Source organism: Myotis daubentonii, chromosome 14 (genome assembly GCF_963259705.1).
Source record: "Myotis daubentonii chromosome 14, mMyoDau2.1, whole genome shotgun sequence".
Lineage (NCBI taxonomy): Eukaryota > Metazoa > Chordata > Mammalia > Chiroptera > Vespertilionidae > Myotis > Myotis daubentonii.
The window spans coordinates 57,866,907-57,879,621 of NC_081853.1; the positions used below are offsets into that span (position 1 = coordinate 57,866,907).

General features: G+C 61.9%; 1 protein-coding gene across 1 annotated transcript; it reads left to right on the forward strand.

Annotated features, from left to right (window-relative positions):
• The first annotated feature begins 60 nt into the window (after window positions 1-60).
• On the forward strand, window positions 61-12,122 carry CAMKV (CaM kinase like vesicle associated). Its single transcript, XM_059664711.1, has 11 exons — window positions 61-238; window positions 8,075-8,183; window positions 8,284-8,415; window positions 8,579-8,653; window positions 8,849-8,987; window positions 9,110-9,230; window positions 9,358-9,433; window positions 9,526-9,662; window positions 9,814-9,892; window positions 10,077-10,164; window positions 10,334-12,122. The coding sequence occupies exons 2-11, from the start codon at window positions 8,089-8,091 to the stop codon at window positions 10,859-10,861; spliced, it is 1,470 nt and encodes a 489-aa protein (XP_059520694.1). The 5' UTR covers window positions 61-238; window positions 8,075-8,088; the 3' UTR covers window positions 10,862-12,122.
• The last annotated feature ends 593 nt before the right edge of the window (window positions 12,123-12,715 follow it).

The following is a 12,715-nucleotide window of genomic DNA, read 5'->3' on the forward strand; positions in this document are numbered from 1 at the left end:
CGGGGTCGGGGCGGAGCCGGCGGAGAGAGGCCCCGCCCCCAGCCCGCCCCCGGCCCGGGATGCGAATTCGGTGCCGCCGAGCGGCGGGAGATGCTGACGGTTCGCGAGCCGGAGCGGCTGCAGCTGGCGCCGCGTCTGCCCCGCGTGTCCGGAGCGGATCCTGCCCGCCGCCCCCGGAGCCCTCGGCGCCCCGCTGAAGCCGCGGCCGCCGCCTCCCCGTGATCTCCCGGCGCTGCAGGTGCGGGGCGGGCGGGCGGGTGCCCCGAGCGCGCGGTGTGGTCCCGGAGGACGGGTCTCCGGCTCGAGGTGCGGGGCGCCGAGTGCGCGGGGACCGCGAGGCTGTGGCCCCGGCGCGGGCAGAGCGCGCGGGCTCTGCAGATCGGGGGCGGGGGCGGGGTTGGGCTGAAGTTCCCCGTCACCTCTGACCGCTCGGGGTCCCGGGGGAGCCCCGGAGCCCCCAGTGCCCGCGAATCGCCTCTACTTGCCCCCGCTTTGTGTACCCCCCGTCTCGCTAGGCTCCTAATTGTGCGAACATTGCCCCGCAGGCACTGGGGGTGTCCCATGGGGGCAGGGGCCAGGCTGACGGTCCCTCCGGACTCCCGGAGCCGCTGGCCTCCCCGCTGCCCTGGGCTCCCTCCCTCCCGCGCAAAGCAGCCACTAATTCCCATGACAAGGGCGAGTTGGGGGGCATTTATTTATTATTTATTTTTCATGGACGACAACCTGGAGGGGGCTGGGCGGGCTGCCGGGAGCGGGGAGGGGGCCCCCCAACCGCTGGGGACCACCAGCCCCTGAGCCCAGACCCAGCTTCCAGGGCTCAGCGCTGGGCGGTGGGTGGGGGACCACGCGCTTCCGCTGGGAGGTGCGGGCTCGGCGCGCACACGTGTGCCTCCCGCATGTGCGCCGCTGTGCCAGCGGGGGCGAGTCAGCAGCCCCGGGGAGGGAGGTCGGGGGGCACCGGGTGGGAGCAGGGCCCCGGCTCAGGGGGCCCGTGGACCGTGAGCGGGGAGGTTCTGCCTTCCCAGCCTGTGCTTGTGGCGAAGCCCCGGGGGGCCCCCAGCCCCCACAGCTCTGCAAACGCTTTGTCCGCACCTCCTGGGCAGAGCCTGCTCCCCCAGATTCTCTCTGAGGGAGCAGGCCCTCGTCCCTCACCAAAGGCTCAGCCCCTTCTGGCCACCCTCCTCCCAGGCCCAGGCTTTGAGCCCCCCCAAGGGCCCCCAGGGGACCGGGTGCCCCCCCAGTTGATTCCTGTCAGCTTTAGCCACCTGCCCGGCCTCGGTTTCCTCACGTAGGGTCCTGGCACCTCCACTGCCCTCAGTGCCAGGCTCTCCTCTCCTCTGCCCCGTTTGGTGCGGACGCCCTCCTCTCCAGCTCGCGCCCTGGCCGCCACTCACTAGCAGCCCATCAGTCCCTGCCCTGGAGGAGACCAGAGTCGTCTCCATCCGGGGAAACTGAGGCAAGGGGGGACTGCAGTTGTTATCCTGTTTCTAGGTTGCGTAGGGGGCTGTCCTGACAGGACGTCCTGGTGGGAGGGGGCCGCGGTGGCAGGGAAGCAGGCTGAGCTGCTGCGGGGCCCCGGGGCCACGCCTGGAGAGGATAGCAGAAGGGGGAGGGGCAGCGCTGGGCAGCTGAGAGGAGGGGCTGTGAAGGGAGCAGCCAGGTCTCCAAGGTTTGTTTCCATCCCCCACACCTGCGCCTTCCACACGTGGGACCCGCCTTCCTAAGCCGGGGTGATGCCAGGGAGGGGCTTTGAGCGGGGGGGGGGGGGGGTGCACTGCAGCAGCAGGCCTCTTCCCAGGGTGAGGCTGGGCCTCCCCCTCTAATGGGGTGAATGCCCCGGGACCCAGGAGGGTTCAGTCTCAAAGGTCCAGGCACCTGGCGGTTCCTCAGGGCTCTCTGGGCACCCGCAGGCCCTCAGAACCCCCTGCCCACTGCCCCTCCGTATCCTTGTGGCTGCCTCCCTTCACTCCCTTCCTTCCCAGGCTGTGCCTTTGTCTCTGTGTCCCTGCCCCACTCGCTCCCTCTTAGTCCCCCCACCTCCCCATCCGCTAGGGACCAGGGTCACGGAACCCCTGGGGAGGGAACCGGCCAAAGCCCCAGGGAATTCATGAAGGGGTTTGGCCACCACCTCTCCCCTCCCCCTCCCCTTGTTTTAAAACTTCCATCACCATAGCAACCCCTTGCTCGCTGAGACTTCCCTGCATTCCCCCTCCTCCACCCGCAGGAAAGCAGGGCCCCCAGTGGGTTTTCTTTCAGGGGTTCAAAGACTGGGACCCTTTGGCTCTGCTGCATGTTGAGGACTGAACTTTCTAGAGGTGACACTGGGCAGGAACCATGGACAGTGGGTTAGCCAGGGCTGAGGCCCAGCCAGGGCATCCCAGGTCCACCCCCCACAGCAGCTGGACGGTGGCCTGGAAGCCTCGCTCTGCCTCCTGATGCCAGGTCTCTACATCCCCTGGTCCTGCCGGGGAGGCCTTGCGGGGGGGCGGGGGGGACAGCAGGGCTTGGGTCCGGACAAGTCCATGGCATCAGGAAACCGAGCCGTCCTGGCAGAGGAGCGCCGGGGAGGGAGGGGTGCCTGCAGCTGGGTTCACAGATGCCACTAAATCGGGAGGTGTTGCCTGCAGTTGTCAGAAGGCAGCCGAGGGCCGCCCCCAGCCCGCCGGGGTCGCTGGAAGCGTGGAACCCCGCATGAGAGGGGAGCCGTGTCAGGAAACTCCCATTTGTGGCTGAGAAAGGTGGGGCCTGACCTTAGCGAAAAGGAGGGGGCAGGACTCCCTTGTGGGACTTTGAGGCCTTGGTCCCACTGACGCTTCCCGTGGGCCAGACTCGCCTGCAGAAGGCCCCAGGGGGACCTTACTTAGCAGGGCACCTGCAGTCAGAGGCTTCCACCGGGGCCTCAGGCTCCATTCCTTGGGGGGGGGGGGGCGTCAGGCTGAGCAGAGCGTGGCCTTGGGCTCTGGGAGCAGCTGGAGGAAGGTGGCAGCAGTGCCGGGGGCAGCCCTGAGCACACCATTCCTTTCTCTGCAGAGAGAGGGGAGGGCCACGTCTCTAGGGAACCGCTGCTCTGAGGCTCAGGGTGGACCTGGGGCAGAGCCCAGGCTCTGGGTCGCTGGCGGGAGAGCTCCCGCCGCTGGGTGTTGAGTCTGGGCCACGGGGTGAGAAATGCAAACCCCTTTTTGCAGCTTCCGGTTCTGGAAGCTGCTCCTTGCTGTTCCAGCTCTGGGGCCAGCCCTCTCCCCCGTTGTCACAGGCAAGTGCTAGGGGCTTGGAGCGCCAGCAGCCTCCCAGGTGGCAGCAGTGGGTGGCAGATGGCAGAGCCGTGGGGGTGGAGGGGACCAAGGCACTCATCCACGGGGGGCCCCCTTTCTTCTCTCCCCGCCCTGGGCCCAGGTTGGGGGCGGAAGCGGGTGAGCACAGTCAGGCTGGTGAGAAGCAGCACCTGGCTGAGACCAGGCAGCCCTGAGGGCGGGCGGGCAGATCGGCCCCTGCCCTGCCCACGAGGCTTTAGGACGAGACTGTGAGCACAGTCCTGGGTCCCCGTGGGCACAAGTGCATGTGCACGGCCAAAAGCTGGGCCGAGATCAGGGACAGGCACATGCGAAGCCTCCCACGCCCGTGCGTCAGAGCAGGAGCGGTGGGGTGGGGTGGGGTGTGCGGAGGGGGAGGCTGTGGACGGCATTTCAGGGAAGGGCCATTTTGACTCTGAGCATCGGGATGCTTCTAGACAGTCTGTGCACAAGCCACCTGGTCAGAGATCAGGATGAAAGGACGGAGGCAGCCTGGGGGCCGGCACCTGGGGCCGTGGAGGCTGCTGGGCACGGAGGCCAGGCGGGCAGCGCCCACATTCCCTGCCCGGAGGGGACGCTGCCGGGCTGGCCGGTCGGTCACCTGTTGGTGGATGTTTTGGTAGTTGCTGGTTGCATGTTATAAATAACTCTGGCGTGACAATAGGAGACCGATGGGAGCCTGGGGGGAGGGCACTCCTGCTGGAGGGAGCGGTGTAGGCAGAGCCACAGAGCCGAGTGCCTCCCTGTGGCACCAGGCACGCGCCTCGACTCCAGCCCAAAGGCGGTCACTGCACACCCGGGGGACCCCCCCGCCCCCCGCCCCTTGTTAGGGCACAGAGATGGGCGCCGGCAGGGTGGGGGGCTGGGCCTCTGCCGCCAGCTGTGGGGGTGGGATTTTAGCCACACGCTGCCGGTGGCGGCAAGGACACAGTCAGGGATGCTCTTCAAAGCCCGCGCTCCCCTCTGCAGCGCCCCCAAGATGGCTCAAGCCCGGCCTGACTCAGGCTGGTGAAAGCGACGGCCATCCCTGAGCCCAAGCAGCCCAGACGAGGGGCTGCTGGCATTCGTTCCCTGATGCTGAGGGCAGATTTGAGGGATACCTGCCCGGACTAGGGCCCCTGGGAAGCGGGTGGCCCCTGCCTGGAAGGAAGCAAGCAGCCAGGGCTGGCGTGCGCTGTGCGGGTCCTGGCCTTGAGCCCCTCTGACCACGCTTCTTCCTCTGGAGGTGGCTTCCTCCCTCTGCACTGCCCCGTGGCTGTGAGTGACTCCAGCAGGGGAGCATCTGGGGGGGCAAGGCCCAGGCCCGGCCCTGCGGGCAGCAAGTGGAGGGACAGGGTGCCGCCGGCAGAGCTGAGCAGGTTGGACGCAGCCTCGGTGCAGAGCTCGGTGCAGCCCGTGTCCGGGGCCGGGGGTTTTGGAGGCCGACTCTGGGTATAGCCATTCCTTTGGGTGATGGAGCCAGTTCCCCCAGCACCTCAGGTGCCAGGCCCAGGTGCTGGAATGCCTTGAGCCCACTGCGGTCAGCTGCGTGAGGTCACCCTTGTGCCTGGAATCCCAACCCTGGCCAGGGGCCTCTCCCTGGACCTGCAGCGAGCCTTGGCAGGGAGCCCCGGGCAGGCTCGTCTCGCTTTTCCGGACCTTTCCCCCTGCGTGGCTCCTGGCAAACCCTCCCCTCTCAGGCCCAGCCCTGAGCTGCTTCCCCCTCAAAGCCTCTCCTTGCTCCTCTACCTGGATGGGGGTTCTCCTTCCGGGGACCCCCCCAAGCACTGTACCCGAATGCAGCAGTGATTACAGCAATAAAAGCAATCAGAGTACGTGGTGGGCCGGCACGGCCATGGCACACTCTGCCCCACATTGGGCGCCACATGTGCCGCGCCAGCTCAGCCATGTTTGGTGAGCCCGAGTGGGGGCGGTGAAGGATGGAGAAAAGACAGGCAAGAGAACGAAAGCTGGGTCTGGGTGGGACGCTGTCCTCTCTGACGGACAGACAGCGCCAGTGCCTGCAAGCCGAGTCCTTATTTTATAGCAGATTCCACGAGGCAAAGCAAGGGTGTGGTCAAGATGTTTACAATGTTCTCCTGGGTTTCGATCCTACTCAACTACATGCACCTGAACTCTATCAAGCCCACATCACTCAGGCACGTGGGGCCACGTGTCCAGACCACAGGTTCAAGCTCACAACCACAGCTGGTGGCTATAATTGTGCTGGGAGGGCTCTGCCCTCCAAGCTGGGACTTGCACGTGGCCCTGAGAGGACTGTGTCCTCTCATCAGTCCGAGGCTTGAACCTGCCCAAACACCGTGGCCGCTCTCCACAAGAGTAAAAACCCTAACAGAAAGTTCCTAAACGAAAAGTATAAGCCTGCCCCTCTGACACCAGTTCTTTGCCCCAAAGAGAACTCTCACTTTCCCAGTTGTCCTTCCGGAACAGATCATAAACTGGCGTATAAACTTTTAAAAATGTAGCCCTGGCCGGTGTGGCTCAGTTGGTTGCGTGTGATCCCATGAAAGGTCGCCAGTTTCAGTTCCCAGTCAGGGCACTACCCACGTCTCGGATTTGATCCCCGGCCGGGTGTGTGTGGGAGGCGACCGATCAATGTTTCTCTCACACCGACGTGTCTCTCCTCCCTTCCTCTTTCTCTACAAAAATCAATAAAAACATATTTTTTAAAAAAATAACAGAAGCGATATTTTAAAAAAACCTTTAAAAAATTTACCCAAATAGCAGCACCCTTTACCCACCACTCTGTTCCTTGCTTTCTCACTTCACGACACGTCTCAGACTGTCCACAGCAGTACATTTCAATCTTCTTTGTTCTTTTTATTTATTTTTAAATATATTTGTATTGATTTCAGAGAGGAAGGGCGAGGGAGAGAGAGAGAAGCATCAATGATGAGAGAGAGTCATGGGTTGGCTGCCTCCTCCATGCCTCCACTGGGGATTAATACTTTATTCTTTTTACTAGCCACCAGGTATTCATTACTTTGGATGGCCATATTTTTCTAAAAGATTGATTTTAGAGAGAGAAGAAAGGAGAGGAACGTGGATTTCTTGTTCCTTATTTATGCATTCATTGGCTGATTCTTGTATGTGTCCTGGCTGGGGGATCGAACAGGCAACCTTGGCGTATCAGGATGATGCTCTGACCAACTGAGCAACTCGGCCAGGGCCAGCTGATCATCATATTTTAAAATTTTTATTTTAAAATATATTTTTATTTGATTTTAGAGAGGAAGGAAGAGGGAGAGAGAGATGGAAACATCAATGATGAGAGAGAATCATTGACTGGCTGCCTCCTGCACAACCCTCACTGGGGATCGAGCCTGCAACCCGGGCATGTGCCCTGGACCGGAATCGAACCTGGGACACTTCAGTCCGCAGGCTGATGCTCTATCCACTGAGCCAAACCGGTTAGGGCTGGCCATAATTTTTATTAACAGTTTTAATTTGAAATATAACAGAAATTTAGGAATGTGTCAAACGTGTATGTACATTTTTACAAATCATTATAAAGCTGTGAAACCACCACTTAGGTTCAGAAATAGGCCCAACAGAATACCCACAGGTGTCCTGACGCAATCACAACCCCTTCTTCCTCTTGGAAGGACTCACGGGGTTCATTTCCTAGCTTTTCACTGTAGTTCTGCCGGTGTGTTTACATCCTTCAACAGCACAAGTTAGTTCTGCGTTTTGAATGTCATATTGATTCTGTAATTGATAACGTTGATTATAGATTATATAGTCACACACACTATCTACATGTGTGTCATGTATTTATATTCACTTGTGTCTTTTTCACTCAACAATGTGTTTGTGAGTTTCACCTTGTGGTTGGGTATAGCTGTACCTCTGTCATTTCCATTGTTGTGTAACATTACATTGTGTGATTATGTCACAATAAAGACACAACATAACAGTGTTGATGGATATTCGGTTGTCTCTCGTTTGGGGCAGTTATGAATATTGCAACTGTGAGCCTCCGTATATGAGCATCCCTGATGCACAAGTGCGTGTGTTTCAGCGGTGCACTTGCGGGTTCGTAGGATATATCTGACTTCTATCGTTTTAGCAACTGGTTCCCAAAGGGGAGACTTGCCCTCCACCAGCAATGCCCATGTTCTCCTCGTCTTTGCCAACACTTGGCATCTTCAGACTTTCAGAGATGACTATCTGATGAGTGGGTAGTGCCAGCCCTTGTCATCTGTAAAATAGCTGAAATGTAAAGAAACCACTTTTTGTTGTTGTTGTTAATCCTCAGCCGAGGGTATTTTTCCATTGATTTTTAGAGAGAGTGGAAGGGCGAGGGAGAGACAGAAACTTCGATGTGAGAGAGACACATCGATTGGTTGCCTCCTGCACAAACCCCGACCAGGGCCTGGGCCCTGCAACCAAGGTACGTGCCCTTGACCAGAAGCGAACCTGGGACCCTTCAGTCTGCAGGCGGACGCTGTACCCACTGAGCCACACGGGCCAGGGCTAAAGAAATCATTTGACCCATCTTTTCAGTGTGTACATTACACAGTGACTCCCTGATTTGTCCGTTTGGTGCACTTTTCATGAGCGGGGCGATTGCCGTTCAGGTAGCCAAGCTGAGTGGTCGGAGGGCTGGGCAGACAAGCAGGCTAGGAGCTGAGTCTGACCACCCTCCAGCCCTTCCTGCCTTGGCCTCTGCCTCTGGCGTGGCCTGAGCCAGCTGGGGCCTCCCAGAGGCGACCTGGGTGCTGCGGGGAGAAGTGGGGAGCGAACGACATGGCTGAGGCAGACCCCATCCTGCCCGCACGCAGCTCAGAGCCTGGCAATGCCGTTTGGGTGTGTGACTCTGGGCGACAAGAAGAACTATAACCAGCCGTCGGAGGTGACGGACAGATATGATCTGGGACAGGTCATCAAAACGTGAGTGCCGTGCTGGCGGGCAAGGGTCGGGGGGAGGGGGGTGGGGTGCAGCCTGCAGCGAGGCCGAGGCCGGGGCTGAGTGGGGTGGCCCCTGCTGCAGGGAGGAGTTCTGCGAGATCTTCCGGGCCAAGGACAAGACCACGGGCAAGCTGCACACCTGCAAGAAGTTCCAGAAGCGGGACGGCCGCAAGGTGCGGAAGGCGGCCAAGAACGAGATCGGCATCCTCAAGATGTAAGTGAGGCCTGGGGTGGGAGGGAGCAGGCCAGGGGCTGGCGGGCAGGGGCCTCAAGCAGTGCGGCCTCTGGCCAGTTAGTCTGCTGCGGCCACAGTGGCGCCCAGAGCCTCTCTTAGGGGCTCACTCAGCCCTGACGATTGGTTCTCCTCTCGCTGCCAGGGTGAAGCACCCCAACATCTTGCAGCTGGTGGATGTGTTTGTGACCCGCAAGGAGTACTTCATCTTCCTGGAGCTGTGAGTGTGGGCCTGGGGTCCCGGGGTTCTCCCACGCTCCGCCGCCAGGGAGCGCCCCTTCTCGGACCCTCGGGTCCCGGTCTCTGGGTCTCTGTGCCTTGCCCAGCCAGCTGCCCGGTGTAGGTAGCCTGCCCAAGTGCTCCTGCCCCACCCCCGGCCCTGCCCACGCCGGGCTCAGGGGCTGGTGTCCCTCAGGGCCACGGGGAGGGAGGTGTTTGACTGGATCCTGGACCAGGGCTACTACTCGGAACGAGACACCAGCAACGTGGTGCGGCAGGTCCTGGAGGCCGTGGCCTACCTGCACTCGCTCAAGATCGTGCACAGGAACCTCAAGGTGAGGCAGGAGCCTGGTCGAAGGGTCGGTTGGCAGCTGGCCTGGGACCCCGGGCCAGCCTCTGAGGCCCGCTCCTCACGAGTCTTTCTCTGCCACCCCCATGCTATTCCTGGCCGGAGCAGCTGGAGAACCTGGTGTATTACAACAGGCTGAAGAACTCCAAGATCGTCATCAGCGACTTCCACCTGGCTAAGCTGGAGAACGGCCTCATCAAGGAGCCCTGCGGGACCCCCGAGTACCTGGGCAAGCAGAGGGGGCAGGGCAGGGGCGGGGCGGGTGGGAGTGGCTCTGGGTCGGGAGGAAGGAGGTGTGAACGGTACCGGGCCTGGCAGGCCTGATCCTGACCGGCCGACTGGAACTGTGTTGGCAGCCCCGGAGGTGGTAGGCCGGCAGCGGTATGGACGCCCCGTGGACTGCTGGGCCATTGGAGTCATCATGTACATCCTGTGAGTGGACGGGCAAACAGAGGGGCGTACAGCCAGGGGGTGGGGCCTGTGCCGTGGCCTTCCTGGCTGACCTGGGCCTCCGGCCCCCGCAGGCTTTCAGGGAACCCGCCTTTCTACGAGGAGGTGGAGGAGGACGACTACGAGAACCACGACAAGAATCTCTTCCGCAAGATCCTGGCTGGCGACTATGAGTTTGACTCTCCGTACTGGGACGACATCTCGCAGGCGGGTGAGGAGGCGCCCGGCATCTGGGCAGAAGGAAGGCTTGGCGCGGGGGACCTGCTCTCGGCCTCCCCTCTGGGCTCTGCTCCTGCCTGGCCCGTCCATCCTCGAGGTAGAGACGGGCGCCATGCCTAGCCTCTCCCTGGCTTTGTCCCCAGCCAAAGACCTGGTCACCAGGCTGATGGAGGTGGAGCAGGACCAGCGCATCACCGCGGAAGAGGCCATCTCCCACGAGTGGTGAGCGGGGTCCAGGGAGGATGGGAGGGGCCGGGCCTCTGTCCTCCTCACACCTAGCCACCCCCATCCCTGAGACCCTGAGTGGGGGTTGGGGGCAGCCAGAAGGCCCGCCTGGTGACCCCTGGGTCTTACAAGGCTGGGCAGAGTGAAGGCCACACTTCAGATGCATTCGCGCCCTTTCCAGGATTTCTGGCAACGCCGCTTCCGATAAGAACATCAAGGATGGTGTCTGTGCCCAGATTGAGAAGAACTTTGCCAGGGCCAAGTGGAAGGTAAGGCCTGGGTGGCTCCTCCGTGGACTGACTCCAAGTGGCTGGGTGCCTAGCCCTGGGGTGATCAGAGGCAGCCAGGGTACCCTGGGGTGGCCTGGGCTTGGCCTTCGCCAGGGAGTGGACTCAGCTTCCGTAAGCCGCCCTGAGCCTCTCTCTCTCCTCCTTGCAGAAAGCTGTCCGAGTGACCACGCTCATGAAGCGGCTGCGGGCGCCAGAGCAGTCCAGCGCCGCGGCCGCCCAGTCGGCTCCAGCCACAGACACTGCCGCGCCTGGGGCTGCAGGTGGGGCTGCCCCGGCCCTTGGGGGCAGTGCCACCTCAGCCACAGCAGGTGACGCTGCAAAGAGTGATAGTGCAGTCCCTGCAGACCGCAGTGCCACCCCAGCCACCGATGGGAGCATCACCCCAGCCACCGATGGGAGCATCACCCCAGCCACCGATGGGAGCGTCACCCCAGCCACCGACGGGAGCGTCACCCCAGCCACTGACAGGAGTGCCACGCCAGCCACGGATGGGAGAGCCACGCCAGCCGCGGAAGAGAGCACTGTGCCCACCAGCCAAAGCAGTGCCACGCCCGAGCCAGCTTCGGCCCAGCCGGACAGCACAGCCTCAGGGGGCGCAGCAGGCCAGGCTCCGCCCTCTAGCGAAGGGGAAGAGGCTGCTGGCTCTGCCGAGTCCCGGAGGGAGGAGACCAGCTGAGTGGGCAGGCTAGTGGGGGGCAGGGACGGGCAGGAGGGTGGGAGAGTGGATGAGGGGCTTTTCACTGTACATAGAGTCACTGGCATGATGCCCTCGCACCCCTCCCCAGCCCCTGCCTCTCACTGTGGGGCATGTCTGGGGGCCACGGGGGAGCAGTCTCGTCTCCCGTGTGTATGTGTGAGTGGGGAGCAAGCCAGAGGCAGGACCGGCCCCAGCCCCTGCATGGATTCCTGTGGCTTTTGTCTTTCGCTAGCTTCACCAGTTTTGTTCCTGTGGGATGCTGCTCTAGGGATACTCAGGAGGTCCCTGCGCCTCTTCCCTTCTGCCTCAACCCCCCCGCCCCCCAGGCAGGCCCTGCAGTCCCATTCCCTCCTAGGCCCTAAACTTGGGTGGCCTTGCCCTGAGAGCTGGTCCTCCAGCGAGGCCCTGTCAGCGGTCTTAGGCTTCTACACACGGAGGTATGTGCCTGTGGTACTGGGCGACTCTAGGAGTGGACACAGGCCGGTCCAGGGAATGCAGAAATCTAGAGCAGTATGCTTTAGGACAAGACTGGGCGTGTGGCTGGGGGCACTGCTCGGTAGCTGGCTGGGTCCTCAGAAGTGAAAAGGAGTGAGGAGGGTAGAAGCTTCCATCTTTGTCCCTGGGAAGCCCCTCCCGACACCCCCCCTGCCCCCTGGGTCCTGCAGTGGGTTGCCGTGTGCCCTGAGCCCAGGAGCCGGAGCGGGGAAGGAGCAGCTAGGATGTGGCGATGAGAACCGGGAGGACAGAGCGCAGGCCCAGCACCAGTGCACCAGCCCTGCTGGGTCCTTGCCACGAGCCAGACGGGAAGGGCTGATATCCCTGGCTCTGCCCAGACGGCCACCCTCTGGATCAGCTGACGGTCCTCTCCATCCCGGGGGCTGCTGCATGGCAGCGTCCCACTTCAGCCACGAAAAAGAGAGGAGTCCCCCGATGTCTGACCCGCGCCCCCTCCTGTGGGGGCCGAGAGGCCCGGGTGCCTCTGAGTCGTGCCGAGTTCCTTTGCCGGGATGAGGAGGTGGGACGAGGCTCCCCAGTTTCCTGATGGAGGCTCCTGGTAGGTGCACTTGTCAGACCCCACCACGGCCTGGGCAGGCAGCCGCACTGGTCCCGGCCCGCTCGGCACTCTGGTGGCGGCCCTGCCCTTCTCCCTGCATGCCTGTGGGTCTGCTCTGGTGTATGAAGATCAGTGGGCGAACTGTGCCTGCTGAACCTGGCAAATAAATGTCACCCTGCCAACGCCTCTGGCCACCCTCTCACCTCTGCTTCCTCTGTCTTACTGGGGAGGGGCCCCCGGCAGGCAGGGGGAGGGGTGAGGCTGGAAGCAGGCGCACAGGTAGCATTCCCCTGATGGTGGTGACGGGTTCCTTTGGACTGTAACCCACGTGGATGGTGGGTCCTGGGTTGGACTTGTGCCAAGGAATACCCTCTGGGCTGCTGTCACGACACATCCTATGTAACAGGGAGTCCCTGGTTTGCCCTAGTTGGTGTGGCTCAGTGCATGGAGCGTCAGCCTGTGGACCGAAGGGTCCCGGGTTTGATTCGGGTCAAGGGCATGTACCTTGGTTGCAGACTCCTCCCCAGCCCGGGCCCTGGTCAGGGCGCATGCAGGAGGCAACCAGTCCACGTGATTCTCCCACATGGATGTTTCTCTCTGTTTTCCCGTCTCTCTCCCACTCTCTCTAAAAATCAATGGGACAAATATCCTCAGGTGAGGATTAAAACAACAACAACAAATACCCCCACAAAGGAGTCCCTGTTTTAACTTAGGCACAGAACTGGAACCCACCCAAAGCCGACCACCATGGACAGAGACCCTGCCTGTAGCCAAGGTGG

Excerpts from the sequence above, each read along its gene's own strand:
- CAMKV (XM_059664711.1), top strand. The coding sequence starts at position 8,089 with ATGCCGTTTGGGTGTGTGACTCTGGGCGACAAGAAGAACTATAACCAG. Across the intron at positions 9,893-10,076 it reads GAGGCCATCTCCCACGAGTG|GATTTCTGGCAACGCCGCTT; the intron begins GTGAGCGGGGTC and ends CGCCCTTTCCAG. Across the intron at positions 10,165-10,333 it reads TTGCCAGGGCCAAGTGGAAG|AAAGCTGTCCGAGTGACCAC; the intron begins GTAAGGCCTGGG and ends TCCTCCTTGCAG.